The sequence below is a fragment of the Leguminivora glycinivorella genome, chromosome 5 (genome assembly GCF_023078275.1).
Source record: "Leguminivora glycinivorella isolate SPB_JAAS2020 chromosome 5, LegGlyc_1.1, whole genome shotgun sequence".
Lineage (NCBI taxonomy): Eukaryota > Metazoa > Arthropoda > Insecta > Lepidoptera > Tortricidae > Leguminivora > Leguminivora glycinivorella.
The window spans coordinates 5,994,378-6,018,651 of record NC_062975.1 but is presented as its reverse complement, the minus strand read 5'-3'; the positions used below and the strand labels follow the sequence as shown (position 1 = coordinate 6,018,651).

At 36.3% G+C, this 24,274-nt stretch overlaps 2 protein-coding genes and 1 long non-coding RNA gene across 3 annotated transcripts in view; 2 read left to right on the top strand and 1 right to left on the bottom strand.

Moving 5' to 3' along the window:
• The window catches only part of LOC125226197 (probable serine/threonine-protein kinase DDB_G0267686), a 274,557-nt gene that overhangs the window by 187,789 nt on the left and 62,494 nt on the right, over positions 1-24,274 (top strand). The gene's annotated exons all lie outside the window — the stretch shown is intronic.
• On the bottom strand, positions 619-2,189 carry LOC125226198. The gene is made up of 5 exons (XM_048130118.1): positions 2,173-2,189; positions 1,861-1,932; positions 1,664-1,768; positions 1,445-1,555; positions 619-1,261 (listed from the first exon to the last, which is right to left on the bottom strand). Coding segments are annotated over exons 1-5 (675 nt in total). The 5' UTR covers positions 2,175-2,189; the 3' UTR covers positions 619-876.
• LOC125226199 lies at positions 2,505-4,114 on the top strand. The gene is made up of 2 exons (XR_007177056.1): positions 2,505-2,632; positions 2,720-4,114. It is a non-coding gene; the product is annotated as an uncharacterized LOC125226199 (long non-coding RNA).

Genomic DNA, 24,274 nt, shown 5'->3' with positions numbered 1-24,274 from the left:
TTTAAAAAAAGAAAAACTATTTTTTTTTTTTTTAAGTTTATTTAATAATAATATACATACTGGCATAGCTAACTTAAAAAGTAAAGTAGGTGTTTACAAATTAGTTCAAAGTTTCCTTTAAAATATCACTATATAACTATATTTAGAAAAATGAAGCATGTCCCCACGCAAGTGTGTGAATATTGTCTTTTAATATTACTCGTTTATCATCATTCGAAGATAGTGCTACTTTCATTGTTTTTAATATTTACACAAGCTCTTCGATGTTTTATTAACTTTGGTAATTCTATAAATCTAGACGCTCTAAGAGGATTATATTTGTTTATGTTTATCTCGAGATATAAGTTTCGTAGAAAGCTCCAGCCACTGTCCCGTTCTTGAAATTCATCAATTTTCGTGCTCAATGTGTTCAAAATGGTTGAAAATATTTCTTTAAATTCGTAACTCTGATGTAAAATGATATTTTGCGTAGCGAATGATTTAATTTCACATGCTTCATTTTTCGGCAAACCAAATTCAGCAAACAGTTCAAAGTTAACCTTTATAGATCCAAAAGCAAGCCTTCTCGCTTCGAGAATATGTTTAATATGTCTACGAAGAGCGCACAGAAATTTTACCGGTGAGTTATGGAGGCTACTCTCTGGTCCACGCACTCTGTATGATGCTATTCTACTACGGAAAGCGCTGCTTATTTTTTCAATATCAGGAGTTAATTGAACAGAGTTATTATTTTTATGCAAGTTAGTGCGCAAGTGAGCAGAAAAGGCTTTACTTGGAATACTTATGTCACACACTGAACAAAATATGGAGCTATTATGAGGCATTTTGCCTATTGACATAGGAATAGACTAAATTAGACGTAAAAAAGATTAAAGATTATTGGCTTTTTTTATCTGGGAAAAAGGTTCCTTCATCTGTAAAGTCGTCCTTACAACGCTTTAGAATCTTATTTATTCCATCTACTATATCCGAAACGGAATCCACACGATATTTAAAATTAACCAGCGCTTTCTCCCAACGGGCTTCAGATGGAACGTTTTGAATATCTACTACGTTATACAGTTTAAGATCAATAAAAAGATCACCGGTTAACGAAGCTGTGCGACGCACGTAGCCGCCTGGGACGCGACGTATCAGCACGGACGACAGAGAGTTGGCAGCGGATGCTCGACGCTGGGCTTCAACATGTCCTTCGTCACCCCAGTTTGAAAACCAGCCTGGCTTACAATCAGGTGTCTCTTTCTTCGACTTGGTTGTCGTACTGGAATATTAAAAACTTATTTATATTATCGAATACAACAAAATATAATTAGTTAATTAGGTAAGTACTTAACATTTAAGAATTTAAATACTATGGTTTAAAATGTTTAGATTCAAAGGCTAATTACAATTAGTTAAGTAAATATATGTATTACATATAAAATAACTGAATTGAATTAATTACCTTTTAGTTTTGTCTTCTTCATCAAGGTCAGTGTCACTGTCCTGCAACGTATCAGTTATTAACACGGACGATGCGTGCTTTTTCACAGTTTTCTTTGGTTTGATCTTCTTGCTGTAATATTAAAAACTTTATATTACTTCCAGTTCTCATAAATAAAGAGAAATAAATAAAAAGTTCGCATTTGTAGACAAGTTTTCAAACACAGTTTTAATTAATTACCTTTTACTAGCACATTCTTCGACGACGTTTCTGTCCAGCGACCAGCCCGCGTCACGTTTCGGGATCTGAGAAGCGTTTTTCCGTTTGGTTGTTTTCTTCTGAGTCCTACAATACATAGTGATTATCCATCAGATCATTAATAATAACAAAAATTAATAAATAGTCAATAAAATCTTAAATTTAATTAAAATACATACTTTAATGATCCAGATTCATCCTCAGAGTCGAGGTCTTTCTTAGACTGGATTACATGGTACTCAAAGTCAGACCTGAAAATAAAAAATAAGATTCTGTTATGTTCAGTCGAACGAGATTTCACAGTTGTACTTGTACCTCTCTCCAGAGAGGGTTATAAATTTTAAGTTAAAGTTAATACCAATACGCACTTAACTCGCATAAAACTGCTACTTAGAAGGATACTTATCGGTAAATTTAATCGAGAACAAACATCACTCAACACCATATTCAGAATAGTTTATAGCTAAATAAAATATTACAAACTTACGAACATTGTTTCAAGGTGAATTTCTCCGTGTACGTAAAACTCGCACTGTAACACTTGCACTTGTTAGAAAATAGTAGAGGAAATGAATAAGCCAGGGGTTTTATTAATAAAACGAAACTGACGTAAAGTCATGAGTTAACAACCTAAAAGCAAATTATAACTAACATAAACTACAACATTTGCAAAAATACAGTAAGAAACCAATATAATACAAAGGTTGATCATCACTGTAATATAATATTCAACTCAGCTAATTATTGAAAAACAAAAGTGTAATATTTCTTTTGTCGGAAACAAGAACGAATGTCGCCGCGTTAAGACCGCGTTCAATGTGCAAGCTATAATAGCTAATAGCTATACTATATTTTGTTACTACGAAGTTATAAATAGAGCATTTAACAAATTAAAATTACAACAGTTCGAGATTTCAAGCCGGGTGCATTATCAGTTTCAAAATCAGAATGGTATGTATTTTACTTTTATTATATTCTGGTATCTTTGAGTACTTTTATTTGGTGTTGAAATATATTTAACTTGATATTTTTTTACAGGGCTCGCAACCTATTAACCACGCTGCTGAAATGACTGAAACCACACCATTTTATTCGCAAGTTTGTGAAAAACCGAATGATCCGCTCAATTATTCTCAAGACATGGATGCGTACCTGAAATACCAGGATTTGCTCCTGAATCCATCTTTAGAAATTCCATTATCAGGTACACCAGCAAAAAGTCAGAAGAAAATCGCTAAGAAAGGAAAGAGGAAAATAAAAGAAATGGGTTTAAATTCCCATGTCATCAGAAAGGTTACAAAAGGAAAGCGTCTGATTAAAATCAGTATATCCGATTTGGAGCAATCAAATATCGAATCTAATGGGGTTACAGTACAATATGTTGTTCAAGATGACTATGATGAGTTATTAAATGCAACTGAAGGTCTGGTAGAAAAAATTGTAAAAAAGTTGAGTGAAGTGAGTAATTATTAGAAAATTTTATGTTATAAAATGTACTTTACTTTTTAGTTAGTCGTCGTGCTTGTAATATATCTCATTACTTAAATAAAATGGTTTCATGATAAATTAATTGTTTTATTTTTAACATACTAAAACATAGAGAATAAATACGATATTATTTTTAGAGTTTTACCACTCACAATATAGTTGAAATATGTATACTGAGATCTATTATATATCAAAACCATTTATAATTCATGTAAATCGTGATCATTTTATAAGATAAACATAGCGAGTGAGCAACCAGGTAAACTGACTCAAATTACAACTAAATGAGTGATTGCAATTTCGCATACTGTTCAATGTATGTCATGATTTTAATATAATCAAAATTTGAACCTTATATCTTTATGAAAAGTTCTGCTTTGCAAAGTGCAGTATATGACATACGCTAGCCTTTAATTTATACTGAACTCTTTGTTATGGGTGTCAAAGAAGATCATATTTTATATACGTTATTTTAAACCATATATTACAAAATTCGTAGTAGATATGACGTGGGAGTACGTAATCCGAAACAGCCAATAGCATAACTGGGTCTACATCACACTTATAAAGTTTTTACAATGTTTCATATAAATAAAAATGGTGATGTGTAGTATGTCGGGTTGTGACGACCGACAACCTCAACACGTAAACCATTCCTTGGCTTGGCCAACCGAGGCATGTAGTGTTGAATTCGAGACTTGGGGATCTCTGTATTTACGCGGTCGATAGATATGGAATCCCATACCCGGAGGGGGTCAAACTCAATCGATGCATGTAAAACGCGACTACACCAGAGTTCACACTTTGGGGGTCCATTCGTGTTCTGCGACGCTGACGAGCTGATCAGACACGTTGTGTGTAAACGCCACTGTCAATCGAGCAAACGCTTGAGAGAGACCACATCTGAGATTGGCCACCTCGGAGAGTGTGTTGCGTTAAGCTTTTGCTATTTAATATCATACCTAACTTAACTTTACGGCTTACATTTTCGAAATGGACCATTTAACAACGAACACCATACTTCATCTGTTTCAATCAAATGAACGAATCCGAAATGTTAAGTTAAAAATCTGATTGCGCTTTTACAGTTCACAAGTTCTAATTCTAAATATGCAATCGTAAACCTTGTGTGCTTTTTAAACCATCAGAAAACCTATTGAGAGTTTCAAATCATGAGAAAGCCGATTAGGAGTTTTAAATCATCAGAAAACCTATTGAGAGTTTCAAATCATGAGAAAGCCGATTAGGAGTTTTAAATCATCTGAAAACCTATTGAGAGTTTCAAATCATGAGAAAGCCGATTAGGAGTTTTAAATCATCTGAAAACCTATTGGGAGTTTTAAATCACCAATAAACCTGAGTACGAGTCCTAAATATGAAGTGATATTGGGAGTTTTCAAATCTTTGATTTGAAACTCCCAATAATCACCTACTGAACTCGTACTGCGATGAGATCACATATTTTTGGATATTCTATGATATATGAGGCATAGTAGCAGATTAATCGTTTAGCGCTGCGTGTTGTAAGTACGTTCTCGGCGTTTAAGATTCCTTTGTTATCGGTTTGATGGTCGTATTAAAAATTGGTCCCAATATAGCGCAGGCGTCAGGTAAAATAAGTCAACGTGGATTTTCATGTTGTGTTCATGTACAATGTACATCTTTGAGTAAGTATTTAGTATTCTCACTCAAGTTTATTCAAACTTACTAGTAATTTCCAGCGTTATCACTGTTATCAGTTTGCGAACTTCTTCGTCGACATAAGTCAGCTGCATCTTCAACTTGGTTAGACATTCTACCGCTTGTCTTGATCCAATTTTAACGGGTCTTTCATAAATGCCATTAAAATGATTGAACGACTTCAAAATTTCAAATGTGTAACTTCCGCGTACTTAGCTTTTCACCACAAAGGGATTAATGTTCCGTTGAATGGTTAAATTGTTCACAATCACATTAACATCACTTAAATGGTCCGAATCTCACAACACTATTTTCAAAAGTCTGTTAAATGTGCCTGGGCCCATAACCTATTAGATTTGGGACAATTAATTAAAAGACACATGGCGATTTATAAGAGTTCAAATATATTATCGCAATATAGTAAGGCAAGGTGTGCTCCTATTAATAGCTACCAAGCGACTAAAGTACAAACGAAGTCCTTAAGATTAGGAACTATGGGCTGTTGTTTTTTATTCAATAGTTTACATGTATGAGAGAGAAAGTATAACAATATACTTGTTAGAGTAAGATAGATTTAGTTTTGTTAATTCCAACAAATTTTTCTTACAGTACATTTTCGGAAACAGTAGGTTATTATTTAGCGGCTTCTTTATTTTTAACCCCCGACGCCAAAACGACGGGGTGTTATAAGTTTGACGTGTCTGTCTGTCTGTGTCTGTCTGTCTGTCTGTTTGTCTGTCTGTCTGTGTGTGTGTCTGTCTGTGGCATCGTAGCTCCCGAACGGATGAACCGATTTAGATTTAGTTTTTTTTGTTTGAAAGCTGAGTTAGTCGGGAGTGTTCTTATTATCACTTACCAGTTAAGATCAGGTCACACTTAAATTTAACTCGAAAACCTCGTTTTATTATGTGCACTCGGCAAATCGCAAAGTTATAAAATCGCGAACCGCCTACACATGGCCTTGTTCTGAACAGGGCCACTAGCCAAGAATACAATATTTTGCGCGCCGTGCCGTAGCGTATTTTTTTATGCAATAGGAAGCAAACGATCAGACAGTTCGCCTGATGGTAAGCGATCACTGCCGCCAATGGACACTCGAAATACCCAGACTACCAGGAGTGTGAGTGAGTGTTGGAGTTGCGTTTCCGGCCTTTAAGACGGTCCCCCGTTTGAATGCCCTTGCTCGATCGCGCTACTTCCCCTCCCCGCACCCCTGTTATACGATACGTCGATCGAGATTCAAGACCACCATACATAACAAGTCGCCATCTAGGAGGAGTTGCTTGTACTAGATCGCAATACTATAAGCTACTAGCGCCAGGAGTTGCCTGTACGAATGTATGGGTACTAATACACTTTAATGCTATAAATATGCAAATTTTTTTTAACGAGAAAAACTACTAAACATATTATAAACGGAAATAAATGCAGTAAACTAAAGAAAAGTGACCAAGGCCTTCAGTTACCCGCGGCTGGAATGCTGTCGTATTATGGAAGATTTTTTTTGTCAATAATCAATATGTATGTTGTTGTATTGACGTATCATAAAATTTTAAACTCGAACCAGAGGGCCCTGTGGCATCATCAATGGCCGTATCGATAACCGGAACAAAATGTATCTAAATTATCATTAGATAATTCCTGTTTTAGTACTAAAACAAATTGTTTATTTCACAATGTACAATGTCAAAAGTACTAGCGCATTTTGGCCAGTAGTCATAAGCAGAGTTTGGCACTGTGGTTTGTAACGCCGCTTACTGACTGAGTGTAGTACTAGTATGGTCTGGGTTCGATTCTGGCCTGAGGAATATTTTTTTGGTTTTTTTTTTTTCAAAACCGATAAGTTTCTACATTATAAAGGTTTATATCTCCCGTTTACAATATTTATGGCAAGATTCATTGTTTTGTATGTTTTTCCTGATGTAAATTAATTGTAGGTTCACATAAAAAGTATCTTTTTTTTGCAATAAAACAGAACGCGTAGCAATAAATATAGGTACCTATTATAAATATTCACTTAAGCTAATGCATGTGCCTTGTGTTTGCGGTTGCGTTGCGACTTGCGAGTTGCGAGGTAGGTAGTCCGCAGCGCCGAGCCGGCGAAAGACTGCATACAGGCAGACTGCATATTTAGCACGCACAGTACAACTCAAGTACCTATAAGTTACATTTTGAATAACGAGACATTTTAAAATTATATGATAATTATTACGATCAAAGATTCGACCTACCATAGAAACGTTGAATTTTGTTACAAATATTATACAGGGAACCAAACTATACAGGCAGTAATTTTTATAACAAGCAATATTTTCTGCACATGGGCTGCCGGCTGGCTGTGTGAAAAAAAGAATAGAACATCAAAATTCATCATCAATTTTGTTTATTACTTATGTACATTTTAAATCTTCGATTCTGTCTTCAAAACACTCTTCTCTCTCTAACGCTCCTCTATCACGAGGCTATTCAAATGAAGCGCCACTGACGGGTCTCTATTGGTTCCCATAATTTTTTAAGTCCGATTTTTACTATCCATAACGTTTTCCGTCATAATTTTTCTTAGTCATATTATCACTAGTCATAAAATTAAACGTCAGAAATTGTAGTTCTGATTTTTGAAAGTCATAAGTATTGTTAGTCATAAAATTTATTAGCCCTAATAATCAAAGTCCATAGATGTACAAATCCATAATGTTGAAGGAAATAAACTTATTCGGAATAATTGATCTAAGGATTTATCACAAGTCATAACGATTAATAACCGGGTTACCCTCATCTGGTAGAATAATTTTAGTCCGAAACACACTTCGCATAACATGTTTCGCAGAAACACTTTCAGTCGAATGGTAATTTTGCAGAAAATTTAGTTGGCATTATTACTACCATGCATAAGACACATTTGGCAGAATATTGTTTTACAGAACATTACTTTGGTCGACTTTGATTTAGCATAATTGTATGTACCATAATAATCTTATAGCATAATATTACATTAGCAGAATTATTACACGCTATCATAAGAGAAAAACTGCCCCAGAGTCACCGTTAGGTACGACGACGAGCGAAGCGAGGAGGAGTGTTAGGTATCTTGCATCCCCAACACATCCAACTCGCTATCAAATAGCAAATTGCAACTTTGTGCCACCTAAATATTATGCACAAATATTATCTGCAAAAGCAAATGTTCGACTAGAAGACTATTATGGTCATCAACATTATGACAACAGATGATTCGGTATTACAAAAATCTGCGAAATGATTTATGCCAAAGCATATTCTGCGTAAGGTGTTTCTGCCAAACATGACTTCTGCCAAGAACTATTATACGAATCAAATATATGCGTAAAAAGTTTCTGCCAGATAATAGTGAACCTTAATAACCATGTGTTTCTTCACTAATAGCATTAAATGGTTCTCTATTGTTTCCCATAAAAAATGTTGCAATGTTTTTTTCGTCTGCATTTTCGAAACTTGTAATTTGGCTTACTAACTTCCTCAGTGTTTATTAAATTTTCATGGCACTTATTAAACCATTTGGTCTCGCCAAGGAGCCGACGTTGACAATTTCTATATCCGCTTTTAAGGACAAAATATAACTAGCAAAAGGAAACTAACTACACGAGGTAAAGGGATACTTTTTGAAACAATTTTGTTCCGCCAATAAACCGACGGAGCCCCGCTACGCGGGCCTCCTATTTCCGCTCTAAGGTAACTAACGAACCTACACGAGGAAAAGGGTTATTTTTAAGACAATTTAGTTCCACCAATGAGTAGACGGAGCCCCGCTACTCGGGGCTCCTATTTCCGCTCTAAGGAATCAAAGGAAACTAACAACCTACCCGAGGAATAGGGTTACTATATTTTTTTCTGTGTAATTATATGTATGTCTGAAATATAATATACTTTAGGAATTTTAGACATTAAATCTATATGCAGAAAAATCAGTAGGGCTTCAAAATATATGCCTAATAATATTTCTGAATAATTATTGTTATACTTTTCAATTTTATACTCATCAACTTTATGACTTTTGAGATTATGATATCCAATATTATGGTTTGTTATTGTTAGAACCATGAAACGTTATTCGTAACAAAAATTATGACTAGTGATGTTTATGACCACAAAATATGTGAATAACAACTTCTGACTAACGAAATTATGAACAATAAGTTTATGGGAAAGAAAGGGATCCCGCCACTGACATGTGTGCTTAGTCCGCCTGCGCGCGCTATGTATCTGCCCATTCCATGAATTTCACATTTTATCTTATTTATATTTTAGCTTTTAGAAGACAAACAAGCGGTGTACACCATTTGAGCGACGACTAACACCAGTACTGGATATTTCACAGAATGACTGATAGGATGCTTGCGAGTATCCATGATAACGCTCGCGCACAAAACATAGAAGGTTTTGAAAGAGATTTCTCAAGGAATTGTATCTAGCATAATGACGAATACATGTATACAGAGGGTTACGGTGATCGCTTTCCATCAGGCGGACCGTATACCTGTTTGCATATCTTTACGTTTGCTTTTATAAAAAATGATTATACTATTCTACATACGTTTTTTGCGTTGTACTTTCCTCGCTATAAATAGTGGAGGGGAAAAGTTTCGTGTTACAAACGGGTGCAAATGTATTTTACTTTTCGTGTGTTGAAAAACTCGCCAAGTTCAACTTTGCACCCTTGTATAACAAATAACTATTACTTATTAGCTTTTATCTACGCCTTACTTTTATTTGATTCTATTGATGATTTATATTGCTTAAAATTATCAAAATGGGTAATTATTCGCAGTATCCAATGCCTGGAAAAGGGGTGACACCACCTCCGAACCGAATCAATGTACAATATATTTAATCATGGGATAACGGTAAGCAAAAAAATAACATAGTGCAATACATATTAGGTTTCTTTGAGTTTGAAAGTATTATTTTTTTTTAAATCAATAATACATACTAAAACTATATTACATTTACTGTAATTTTGTTCTTTATACTCACTCCCTCGGCAATAGTTCCGGAGATATGACCTTTGAAAAAAAAAACGAACCACTGTCGACCACTTCACCCTACACACACAGCGCGCACAGGCGAGGCGGACGAAGCACAAAGTTCAGTCGCGTACCATCTGAATAGTCTCGTGAGAGAAGAGTGTTTTGGATACAGAATGGAAGGATTAAAGTGTATAAACAAACACGATGTAAAAATTGTTCTTGAATAAATAAACTGAAACTATATAAAATTTAACGAAATATAATATTACATTTTCAGGTTCCATTATTTTTTAACATATTACTTGTTATAAAAATTACAGCCTGTACAATTTGGCACAATATTTTTAACTAAAAATGAATAATATTTGTAATAAAATTCTATGCTAGGTACCGTATCTTTGATCGTAATAATTATATAATTTTAAAATATTTCGTTATTCTAACGGAAACTACGAACACCTATCTACAAATTTAGATTTTTGTTAGTTGCGGCATACGGTACGTATTATGGTCACGTTATAATATAAAGAATAGTTCAAATTTATTTATATATCACCTTTCCTTGTTACCTATATCATTTCGTGCTATGTGCGCGAAGCCGCGAACTAAAACCTACCTGCAGGGGTTGCAAGGTCAACGACCCCACCCGAGCGCGCGCGCCGGCTCGCAGTAGGTACTGTGGGTACCTAACCAAATCTAACCATGCCTGCGCGCTCGTTTACAAGGCACATGCATTTTAGCTTGTGTGTATTTTATGTATATAAAATAATTATTAGTATTGGTCCCGAAATATTTCATTTTGTTTCGCAGGCGCACGACGACAGTCCATTCCACAGTTTATCGGGTATGCAGTTTAGGTATGCGGGGCAGGAAGTTTCTGGAGACACGCACAGTTGAGGACTGCCAGCCATCTAAATGATGGAGATGGCCAGTGTGAAATACTCTGTCTATTGTCTCGATCTCGATCTATTGAGCACACACACCTGGCTTTTGTATTATCTCTACCGCTCTTTCGTATTGGTGCAATAGAGCAAGTTGCGCATTCAGAAAGATTGTTCTCTTGGCTACAGTCCCTGTCCGATCAAAAGCGTTTAGCCTGAATTCCTTATTACTGTAAACAATAACCAGCCTTAAGGAGACCATCACACGGGCGGTCCCGTTCTGCATTCTTTCCATAATTTGAATCTTAATAACTGTAAAATGAACTTTTTAAAGTCGGTCTGTTTCACAGAATTGAGCGTAAAAGGATCGTTTGAATATGAATTGCAATAAGTTATTTTTAAATATGTTACTCTAGTTATCTAGATAGTTAGAGTAGTTATTTTTATTTGTGATCAAACCACAGGATCGAACTCATTTATAAATCAAGCCATCAATTCGAAGTGAATACTACTGAAGAAGTGAAATAGTACTAGGAAAGTGCATTTGGTCATTTTGGTCCTTAATTTTGCGACAGTATATAAAATTCGAAAATAAAAGTCAAAGCAATGCGTTTCTACTTCTACACTTTCTACTCAAATGTAGAAACTTAGGAACACATAGGAAGCTGATGTTAAGTACATACTTAATATATGGTCAAAGATTGCAGTCTGCGCACATGTCAAAAGCAAAAGTTTGACCAGCCTAGCTCTATTTCTTATTCTTACTATGGATAAATATTTTCTTCTAACTCTCACAGTCCCAAATAAATATCTAAACCAAGAAGATCCAAGTAACACACCCACGGTACATTATCTTATGCGATGATATCACATTACGTGTAACTACCTGATATTGGTCGTTTGCGTCGCGACAAACCCTCTAGGGCTAACGCGGATCGTCACGACGCGCACACATGACCCCGCCATCGAAAGCGAACTAGCGAGAAAGCTGTAATTGTACATTACTGCTTATGATACCGACGAAGAATCTGATAATTGTGGGAAAATTAAACATCGCATTTGAGCTTTGCACCTACGTAAATCAAATATGGCAACAGTTTGGATTTATACGATTGGAAACGTGTAAGCGTCCTTGTAAATCGGGACTTAAGTGCAGGGAGTGTAATACTACATTCAAATGCAATAAATATGTCATATTTATTAATTTTTTACTCGTACACTCGTGCATCTGTCTTTTAAAAATGAATTGAAGTCTAGGGATGAACTTGCTACAAATAACGATAGTGATACAATATCAAAAGAGTCCACAGATAGATAACATACAGATAAAAGAAACTGAGATCACCCGCAATACCCTTGAAGACTGCTGTGTAGGAGCAGTAATTTATCAAGTACCCACAAGTATTTTTTAAAGATGTTATTAGACTCAAATGTAGATAGGAATGCTGCTACAATGAGATAATAAGTAAAAGCAACAAAGCGTAATTCGAAACCTTCAACTAGCAATAATATCACGTATTGAAACGTCACTCGTAACTTTCCCTATATCAGCCAGGCTTTTCCTGCTCAAGCTAGTAAGTATTTAAATAAGCTGGATGCAAATCGAGAAAACATGTTCCCGTGGATTTTCACTAGTCAACGATTGTCACGGCGGCGACAGTATTGTGACATGCTGAGCACGTGTGCTCACAAACATATCCATACATTCTGTAAATCGGATCCGGATTCAATTTCAACTCTATTAACAGCACAATAAAAACAAAAAGACGACATAATTGAGAAGAGATAACGCGGTCCAATATTTGACGAGCGACCGTCTAAATGATCTTGATACTATCGCTGGCTCGTGATCGATATTGACGAAAGTGAATGTGAAATTTGAGAAGCTGTTTGAATGAAAGCAAAAGCGGACTATGCCTGATGCACTATTATGAACTGTTGACGTGTGTATGTCTCTGTGAAGAATTGATACAATGGCAAGATATTTACGGTTAGACCTTCTGTCAGTCAAAATCTTACTACAATGCCAAATTATGCGATGTTAACTGTGGCTATTAGCCTTGTCTAATTTAAAGTTAAAAACTGCTATAACAACATCGTCTATGACCATAGTTAAAACTAGGCAAAATAAACCTGTTTAGACTATCTAAATTACCTCATTAAAGAGATTATAACATCGTAAGTAACCTCTAACAAGGTTGCTGTCAAGGTTGTCAACGGGCGTCAGACGTGTCTCGGCTACCGAGTGCCGAACTACATAAGCTTTCTAGCGGTCCGCGATGCAAATCGCAGCGGTGACATTTCTTATCTGCCACGGAATGTCAGCTTCCCTCGAAATGTATGTCGTAAAGAATGATATTAACATTATCGAGGTCTGTCATCGGCTGCAGTGTATATGAACGTCCGGACGGGTTTCGCGGAACACCGTTAGCTGCGGAATCGTTGACCCGAGCTTTGTCTTCATACGTGGATGTTAAAAAGAAACAATTGTATCTAATTTTCTATCTTGGATTATCTCTGGGAAGGTATTCTGTTGCAAATTGTGAGACTACTTTTGTAAGCTGTCATTCATAAAAACGTAGCCTGTAAACGCTTCGTATTTAAGTATTATATCGTGAAAAATGTCGCCCGTTTTCCAGTGTTGTCATTTTCACCAATGACATCTGATCTGAATGATGATTCTACATAACTGTCGCAAGTTTGACTGTTATATGGACTAGCAGCTCATACTCTTTGTTCCAAAACTTTACATTAGAATATTACAAAAGTATACATATATATATACCTACACGATTAACGTAAGTATTGTACAGTCAATCAATTTGAATCCTAGGCCACTCTAGAATCCTGTCTCATTTAAACCTATTTGCCATAAAAGTCACATTGACGTTTACTGTCCAAAGGTCTACAGTGTACATGCGAATATTTAAATATTTGAATATGTCTCACAAAAGTTTAATGTCTATATTTTACCTTCAGAGTTTAGGTACTTAAAAATGTACATAGCTAACTTAATAGGGTAATTGAATTAACAATAGAGCAACAGGAACGGGAAACTAACAGAAAAATTGAAATTACACTTTAACTAGAGCGCGTTATCCATTGAGAATATGAAGACAAGCGAAGCAAGACCTGTCATTCCTTTGTTTAGGACAATAGGTATAGTGTACCGTTTTCACCACAATGGTGTAATAGACGAAGCCGATTTTTACCTTGGCAATGGATTCAATTGCCCAGATACCTAGTTCCCAGGCTTAATTGGCGGCCAGTGGCTTCCGCAGTAAGTTGGTTAATTAGTCCTACAACTGGTTTATTTTGAAGTAACGGATTTATTGCGATTGCTTTGAACTCTGCTCTTGGTCGCATTATCCTTTGGGGTCTCGGAGTAGAAGTTTCGGTTAAAGATAAATGTCGGTTGCGCTATTTTTGATAAAGAATTGTTTGTATGCCTATTAATTAAGCATATTTACGGCCCTATACGTTTGGTGGATTGTACGAACAATACGATTTACTTATTTCTTGAAGAGAATCATAGACACAGCTGCCATAAATAGGCAGGTACCATATTAGTTTTATGCATATACATTTCTATAATAAATGCATAGAAACTTCTTATTACATCTTCTATTTAAATCACTTGTTATGTTACCCTTAGTGCTTTTTCACATTATCCGATCCGATATCGGATGTCGGACCGATATCCCTTACATTTAAGCCGCCATCTTTGATTTTTGCCTTTGAAATTCTTCCGACATCCGATATCAGATCGGATAATCTGAAAAAGGACAGATTGTCTGGAAGAGATCACTTATAGCAATGATATGGCCAATTGCCACCTTTACAGTTTATGTACATTTTTTTTTATTGTACAGCAAAGAAAGTTTTTGTAAATAACTTCCAAAAACACTGTATTTTAGAAAAACAAAACGGAACTTTCGTTTAGTGTCTAACCAAGTAACTCGTACTTAGTTCAATTTTCCGATAAGGTCCGTAGAAAGTAAGAGGCTGATTTAAAAAAGGAGAAGTTGCGCAGAGGAGAGCAGATAAGCAGCTATGCATTGACAATGGTGGATCAGCCGCTCCGGTTCACAGCGGTTTCTAATCCTGAGCTGTAATCAACTTATATTGATTTAAACTAACACGATCTTCACTCATATTATTAAATTAAAACGGGACTTAATCGCGTAAAACTTACGTTTTATATTTAACCCGACGTTTCGGACATGACATTACGTCCGTGGTCACGGGTAGACTGGCAGTCTACCCGTGACCACGGACGTAATGTCTGTAATCAACTGTTGCCATATTCACACTCGAGGCAATGATGTTTGCTTATACACCGCGGGCCTGAATAACCCGAACGATTTTAACAGTGTATTCCTGACCACATTTAGATACTATAATGCCATTATGAAATATCTCGATTTGGCTTAGATTCGGAGTTATTACATTTTTCTCTAAACAGTTTTTCGTCTTAACTCAGGCGAAAACGCATTTTTATTGAAATTTACACCACTTTTGTCCAAAAATTACAAGAAATATAAATTTTTCTGCTTCTTTTTACATCAAAAGCGCGTGGTTATAATCTTTCGGGTTATTCAGGCTATTCAGGGTTATTCATAGTGATATGCGACGTACCATGAATAGTGAGGCATTTACTTATAGACGTCGATATCTCTAACGACATATGTATTACTTAACATTGCTGAGTACTAAGCATAAATCTCGAAGAAAACGCAGATCTAATTGGGATCCATAATGCCCATATGTATTGTATGACTCGTCCTCTTTTACAAGCTATTTCAAAATGTCGGCAGCTAGGTAAACGTTAGCTCAACATCTTTCATAACTGTTCTAGTGGCCATAAACTCCAGAAATGGTTCAAATGTGCCGTAGAATGAGAATCATTGCTGGGCCGCTATAAGAGAGTACACAAACCTTCCTATCGTAGATACTTAATCTATATGTGTACGTTGTATTTGTCGTTGTCATGTTTTGTTAGCAAATCTGTAATGCCTTACATGGTTTCAATAGAAATTTATGGATGCATCGTCTTCATGATTGCCCCGATTCCCTCGTCTCCGTTTACTTAAATTTGTTTTGTTTTCACGCATACCTTCACTGGTATCTTTTTTCAAAGCCCTTTCCCGGGTCACGGCGGCACATCACGAAGCTCCTACGTCTCAAGACCAAAAGAGCTTAAGAGCGTTGCAGTTTGTTGACAAATAGGACATTTTTTCAGAAAGATGGCGTAGCTCGCCGCGTCACGCTGCGATCTCCCGCGCAGATTGTAGATCGCATTCAAATTGCGCTAGCTCAAAGGTCATCGATCAAGGACCCAATTGGTGTCCTCTTTGCGTAATGCATTTCTCTTTTGCAAATTGTTATGATACAATGCATAATTGTGATCATGGCAATTTAAAGAGTTGTTAATAGTAAGGCAATTTTTTTATCCATTTAAAGGTGATTCAAAAGGCAAAACCGAAGCCCATTTAAGTAGGATCACTTGTATGTTTCTTCCGTCATAATAGACTATGACAGATGGATCACAATAATGACGACTCGTCATAGTCAATTTCCGTGCAACTTACATATATGTAAACTAAAAGTAATAACCTGAGAAAGCAATCGGAAGCAAAAAATTAGCATCGCTGGCAAATTCCTCTTTTACAGTCGCATTGTAGTTAGAGTGCCTACCTAACTAGTTACGTTTACATCTAAACACGTATGCGAACATTGCGAACCAAGTTTATATGTGAGTGTGCACGGGAAAACGTCCCACTTTGTCGATTGCCATAAAGCCGCTTTGTCAGTTTATTCATATAAAGATACAAGTAAATCTCGCCTTAATGGTAACCGACAAAGTGAGACGTTTTACTAAACACACTCACAAATGTGTGCTCATAATATTAGAATAAAAGAATATGATTTAGTAGTACCTAAACACACAGACAATCAATTATTTAATGCTAGTGTCAAGAATGGCCTCATCTCAGCAGTACTCATACTCATTTATTTATAATATTGTTACATATTACACGTCACAATTGATTTAGGTACATAATTATTATATGGTTTTACCTACTGGATCTAGACTTTTCATAAATGTCTTGACAAAGTTCGATTTTGGCGCACGTGTGATGGTGGCGATTTTCGATTTGGGGGGCATGGCTCGCACCCCCAGCCCCCCCCCCCCCCCCCCCCACCTAGATCTGGGCCTGTATGTCAAACCTCAGTGCATAAAATACTTACATCTATGATGTTGGTGTCAGTATATTTGTGACGACTTCCAACTTTAGTCTTCCGATAAGACCATTAAGGGAAAAAGTCACGCACATCAAGGCAACCCACAAAAGAATAGGTATTAGAGCCATGTTTAGATATTTTGTCCACGTAAGTATGTGATGTGACTGATGTGTTTGTACAAGATAGGCGTGGCACTTCCACTTGTTACGGAACTACTGACATTTCACTCTTTATATCGTAAACAATACGACCCACGCAATAAACTCATCTCGCCGTCTAATGAGCGGAGTTATTGAATCAATTTCTCTTGCCTGTATACCGCTTTGAAGCCATCTGATTAGACGCTTGAATATGCTTTTTAATTACTTTAGTTAAGATCTACAGTCCGTTTACTAGCAGAGTGTAATATTCATTCGATAAACGTAACGTAAGTATAGGTTGGACTGTGAGCTTCAATATGTAGGTATGGGATGTTAAACAGCAAGCCAAGTGAAATGTCTTGGACACACTAATTTGAACATAGGTATAATAGTCATTCCAATACAAAATGTTAGGTTTACCTACGTTTTTGAATGAAACACTCGCAGATTGCCGCAGTGCGAGGATAGTGCGTTAACAATGTAAATAGCTTTAGGGCATAAAAAAGTTCAATTTCAAATAACTTTCTAATAAAATTAACTGGTGGGTGAGCTTAAATATTGCTAAAAAGAACTTACGTCATTGTGACCTTTGACAGAATCCGCTTGTGACCTATTCATGAGTCCTGGCCCCGTAGCCGAATCTCTATCGCTCTTGCGTATTGGCGCGACAGAGCCAGACTGCATTTCTGCGGCGCTTGGCGTCGCAGAAATGCTATTCGGCTATGGGGCCTGGCACTACATGGAAGAGTAAGACTTAGGTACGTGTGTCCATTCCATTGCACAGTTTTTTTATGTATTACGATAAAATATTACCTATATTCTTAAAAAATCTTCAAGATGCTAATCATTGGGTTTGTAATGAGTATATATAATTATGTCACTTTTCGTCACAGAAAGTTCCTTATATTGTTATACTTCAAACAGGCTGTTATTACGGACGTTTTTTACTGAAATTTCTATTATATTAAATAAGCTTTTCTATAACATTTATACGCGGTATGTATTTTGTTACATAACTCGTAGGGCTGACCTGGCATTGTCTTACAACTAACCGATTAATATGAACAACGAAACGACTCATAATAGCCACATTAGCTTTGTTTACATGTGATTACAGGATGAGGGTAATCTTTTTATTCGTGCCCAATGAGGGTTTCTGTTGACATAAACTTGAGGTCATGTGCATGGGCTGTGACTGGCTTGTAATTAATTTTGCTTAAATGCCTCTACTAAGTTGGAGACAACTACTTTATAGTTACAATGACAATAGTTACTAAGAAACTGCAATAGGTGAAGGTAAAATACATCACAAAATGAACGGCCTATCGCTAGCTAGGAAGCTAATAAATACTAGGACTTTACATATTTACAAAATCACGGATAGTTCTCTTCTATTTTATTATGAAATAGACCCCAGGTTTCAAAAATTTTTAAATCTCAAAATCTAACGTGTAACAAAACGCCAAGAACTACATGAACACATCAACACTAAATTCTCGTGTTTTGTAAACATACGATACATGGAGTATTGTGTTTGTCACTTGTAACTTGAATACGGATACTTATGCTAATAATTATGTTTGTTTTATAATATTTTTAAATTTTAATAAAATTTTGGTACGAATGAACATGTTATTTATCTCGAAAAATTACTTTTAACAAATGTTGAGTTCATTTGTATTGAAATAATAATTTTCATGAGTAATAAATTTCTGGGTAGGTACTGTACTGCATTTCGCTGCATAGGTAATAATTAAGAGATTTATGCCTCCGGTAGAGAAAGAGCAACGAGACAATAGAGGAATCTCTCCGGCTTTCCCAACTGCATCTGTTATTACTGAAGAAAGTAACGAACAATCATAACTTGTAATTAAAAAGTAAATATGCATTAGAATAGCATGTCTATTACCTATCCGTTCATATTGAAGATATTTTTAAAGATATAACTTTTAAATTAAAACGGGACTTTATTGCGTATAATTATAGGTACAATTTAAAACTAACCCTCAAAGTTTCAACATCTTCTGACAGCCACACGAGTTTTCAAAACTAGCCGCGCAATCGGACTTTTTTATGAACTCTTTGCGTGCTAGGGACGTTATTTTATCGACACACAAATCAAACAATACTTACTGCTAAATATTGAGCGAGCGAGATCGAGAAAATGAGAGTTCCCGTGTTCCCGTCCCGTTTACGCGCACTTTTTTAAACTTGGCAATATCAGGTGTATATTGATCAGCTAACCTTATAGTACTTAACACTTTTTACACCTTGTTGTCTTCCACGTACAACTTTTATAGATTTACATTTTCGTTCCTCAGAAATTATTTTACATTGACAACATCGGAACAAAATAAACTTCTCACAATTCGTCGAGATCTTCCACAATTTTGACCCCATTCTGAATGTATACCAAAGGGTCATCTATTCTCATGATTATCTCCGGCCAGCGGGGTGACAAGAAGCTTTTTTATTAAAACACCCAATACGTGACCATAGAGCCTTAATAGATTTCATTTGTACCAAAATCTTCCATTTAATAGTAGGCGCCGCTTTTTAGTAGTTATTGAGTAAAGATGAGAACAAGGCGCCAAAAATATGTATACACGTCTTTATTTCTTGCACGTTAAGGTTGTTGATATATATATTTGGATCTTTGTCCGCATCTATATTTAATGCTCAGGGCTGTACAATTTGAAAAACGATTTTTCACCTCAGCCGTTGTCAAAATGAAATTGATAACCATCGCGATTGCCCTCAATTTCGCGATGCACGATACTGGCTGAAACGGTTTGGATGACATTGACATTTGAATAAAGTAAAAATTAACAGTTATAACTGTCTTGCTGCTTGTTGTGTTAACTGTCTCAAATAATCAGGTTGTTTCTTTTTGTGTTGCTGTCTGAACAGAAATCATAATAATCAGTATACACGATTTTTAAGAACAGTTCATGTTTTTGTACTAAATCCGTGGCAAACCAGCGTACGGCTCGCTTGATCGTAAGCAGTCACTGAAGCCTATGTATGTCTGCTAACTATTATTTATGAGTTGACAATCCACACACATTGCACCCTCTTTGAGCTTTAACTACCATACCTACTCACCGACAGGAACACAACACAACACTATGCTGTTCTACTTACATAGAGATTGAGAAATTAGACGCCGTCGAAAAATTTCACGTCTTTTAAAATAATAAACTTATGTTCCATATTTTTAAACTGAAGGAAAAATGGAAAAATTCACACCTCCGGCAGGACTCGAACCCGCAGAGCAAGGCCAGAGGTCGCAGATTCGAGTCCAGCCGGAGGTGTGAATTTTTCCATTTTTCCTTTAATTTAAAAATATTTAATATCGCTCGCAGACGTTTCTGCATGATAAAAAACCAATTTAATAAACGTATGTTGTTAGAAACACCAGAGTCCGGTGAGCTCAAATAAACACTGCTACAAAAATATTTAAATTTAAAATTTTCTCACCTAATGTGCATACATTATTAAATATTATTTTCATCCCCATCCTAGTACTTAAGTAGGTATAGGAATTAATGCAAAATAGTTGCTACTTCCGTACTAGCATAGACTAAACTAAATAAAGGAAGACGTGTAACTCAGTACATCGTTTTATATGTTTGACTCGTAAAACAATAGATGGCATTACTATACTCTCGCGACAAATGGTATTGTTCAATTCACGAAATAATTTCATTTAAATGACCTAAGTCGTATTATTTCAAAATTTGGAACATGATCGTACAACATTATCACTATATAACACCGAAATTAACAAAAACAATTAAGTCATTTTTTACCAATCGGGTACTTGAATCAGATTCAATTCATGGGAAGTGTTTTGTACGTTTGATGACTAATAGCAAACATTATAATCCGGTAGATGGCGCGTATGCAAGATGCACAACACTGCATGCTAAACAAAGTTGGCATATTGAAGATAAGTTTTAAATTCAATTTATTTATTGTTCGAATGTGAGTAGTTAAAATCGCTGTCAATAGAAATTGCCAACAATGTAAACAAACCATTATACAAAATATCAATATTTTAGCACAATTTTATTATTTCAAAGGTTGGATTTAGCCAGTATCTGATGAGATAGAATGAAAATTAAAGACATTTTGACAACGTACAAGGTTTGTTTACATTGTTCACAAATTCTATTGACGGCGACTTCATTTATGAATTGATGATAGGGTTAGTATTTTGTAACATCACAATCTGCCAGAATTTGGCGTACAATACTCTTGACTCTCAATATGCACATTCATTATCATTAGTATTTGTTTTTTTTTTTGCACAAGTTTTAACGATTATTCTAAATTATCTTGGACGTACATCCCAGAATAGGCAAAATATGCTACGTAAAATATTACAACCCTAAGTGCGGATGTCAGGAAGGATTTCAAAGGCGAAAATCAAAAATGGCGGCTTAAATATATGGGATATCGGTCCTGCATCCGATATCGGATCGTATAATGTGAAAACGCACTAAGACGGAAGTATTACTTTCAGATTATTTTATTTTTATTACTATAAAAATGTTTTACCACAAACAGCTACATATATCAGCACGACAGAGTCAGATGGCACTATTATCAGAATAAGACAGAAGTTGTACGATTTGCGGCTAATTTATGATCAACATTCATCATTTCATCATCGATTTTTTTAAATATATGAATGTGGAATAAAACAATATAGTTATTTATAAGTCAATTTTATTAATTAAATTCTTTGAAAAGTTTCTTAATTATCATGCTAAGTGTTGAAATGCATTGAAATATTTATTTTCAGTACAGATGGTGTTTTTTTTTACGCACTAGTGCGAGAAGTGGTTCATTACGAGTATATGTCAGGTCTAAACTTCGGAGGGCCATCTGTACTGAAAAACGTCGTACGATACACGTGCGAAAAGGAAATTCGTAACTCGTGTCGATTTTTACGCACTGTATCGTAATGCACTATTTCCAAGTAGGCATATTACAATGATATGAACGTCAAATAAAGCTACGCCGGCTTTAACCCTACGCCTCAGCCACTTTTTTTCAAAATACACATGCAAAAGTATTCATAAAGAAAATATTAACAGACTGCTCTATGGAAATTAATTTCAATAAATTATACAAAGTACAAAGCTACTATGCTTAATAAGAGATGTTAGAGATACTGTATAGAGTCTCTAAGTGTCAAGGTATATCTAAAAAAATAAAAAAATATACATGATGAAGAAAAAAAAAACGAACTGATACAAATAAAAAATAACTAAAATAACTTTAGAGTTTTAAAAGACTCTTGATGTCTCAACTAAAGAAAAAAATATATATAATGCCGCCGCGGGGCGGAGCGGCGGCGGGGGGCCGGCGGCCGAGGCTCAGGCTCGGCGATCAGCCACAACAGCGCCAGCTGCAGAAGGCTCGGCGGTCAGCCGCGACAGCGCCAGCTGCAGGAGGCTCGGCGGCCAGCCGCGACAGCGCCAGCTGCAGAAGGCTCGGCGGTCAGCCGCGACAGCGCCAGCTGAGGAGGCTCGGCGGCCAGCCGCGACAGCGCCAGCTGCAGAAGGCTCGGCGGTCAGCCGCGACAGCGCCAGCTGCAGGAGGCTCGGCGGCCAGCCGCGACAGCGCCAGCTGCAGAAGGCTCGACGGCGACGGAGCCGGCGCGACGGCGCACGGGCGCGGGTTTGTGGGAGCGGGGCTAAGCCGGCTCGGGCGCGGCTCGAACAAGCGGGCGCAGGCGAGTCCATGCACACAGGGTACACGCTCGATGGATCTAGAACGTTATTCACAAAAGATGTACTCGTGTAATGCTTTACTTGTCAGTTCATACCTATTATTCAGGTCTTTTAGTTTCAATTCTAATTTGTGAAATTCATCGGAGCGATGGTTCAACTCCTGTGCTGTCAGGTCAAGTTGGTATTGACAGTTTAGAAGCTCATCGCTTAAGACAGCTGTTACATTTTGATGTATTTTGAATTTGCTTAGCTTTAGATATTTTTTAATTTTATTTGACCCTTTCAACGTCACTCTGGGATCACTGCCGCCCTCTATGTGCACAGACTGTTTTAAATCTACAGAGTCTTTCATTGGGGAGCATGATGCACTGTCATGAACCACATCTAAATCAAATATATTATATTCAGCAAATATACTTAAATTGTTTTCAGCCGGAGCGGAGTTCCCGGAGCAATACTTGCAATACCATTTTGAATCCGACTCCTGCAGTTGCTGCTCGAGGTCCCGGATGCGTTGTAATGCCTGCTCATATATCTCTTGGCATTGCTGGAACCGATCAATGACTGCCTAGAGGTCATCCCGTTGTCCTTGCAGGTTCAGATACTTGACATCTTGGTTGGCTGATTGCTGATTTTTGAGGCTTGTGTTTGTTTCATTCTAGCCACCATCACATCCCGGTGTGTTGTAACCTTGGTAGTTTGTTCTGTAACATTATTCATCATGTGAGATATTGAAGCCTAAATGTATTGTTAAAATATATTAATTAGGGCTTATAACAGGATATAATGTGATTAAGTTACAAGAATATGGAACCACAGCCTTGATTTTGTTAACAAGATTTCATATAACAAACTTTGTAATTCACTTTGTTGCAAGTTACACGGGATAGCAGTGAGTAAGGTTTTATTATTTCGAGTTGGTTTAACAAAGAAAATGTAAATATGGAAGTTAAAATACTATTATGTACTTCAAATGTTTACAAACAGAAAACACAAAAATAACCTATGACAGTTACTAGTTCTAGACAAATAATCTGAAAAACTACACTTAAATATTAAGTAAGCTATACTCATCTGTAAAAAACGCTAATTATAATTTTAAATCTTGAACGCTACTCCGTTGACGGTTGGCGTAGTTTTTTCGTCAATATTTGGCTTCTTAGGCTGCATGAAAACTTATGATAACACTTTCTCATTTTAATTAAAATACGATACATCACTGTAATTCCTTATATTTTACATTTTTAATATTTATAACACATTATTGAAATGATATACGCACGAAGCTTGAATTTGACGTTTAACCCGGTCGGTGTTGCCAGTCCAGGCGTTGGTATCTCCTGCGAATTGCAAAGTATACGTTAGGGCCCGCACAGACGGGCGACTCAACTTTTTTGTCTGCGGAGATCGG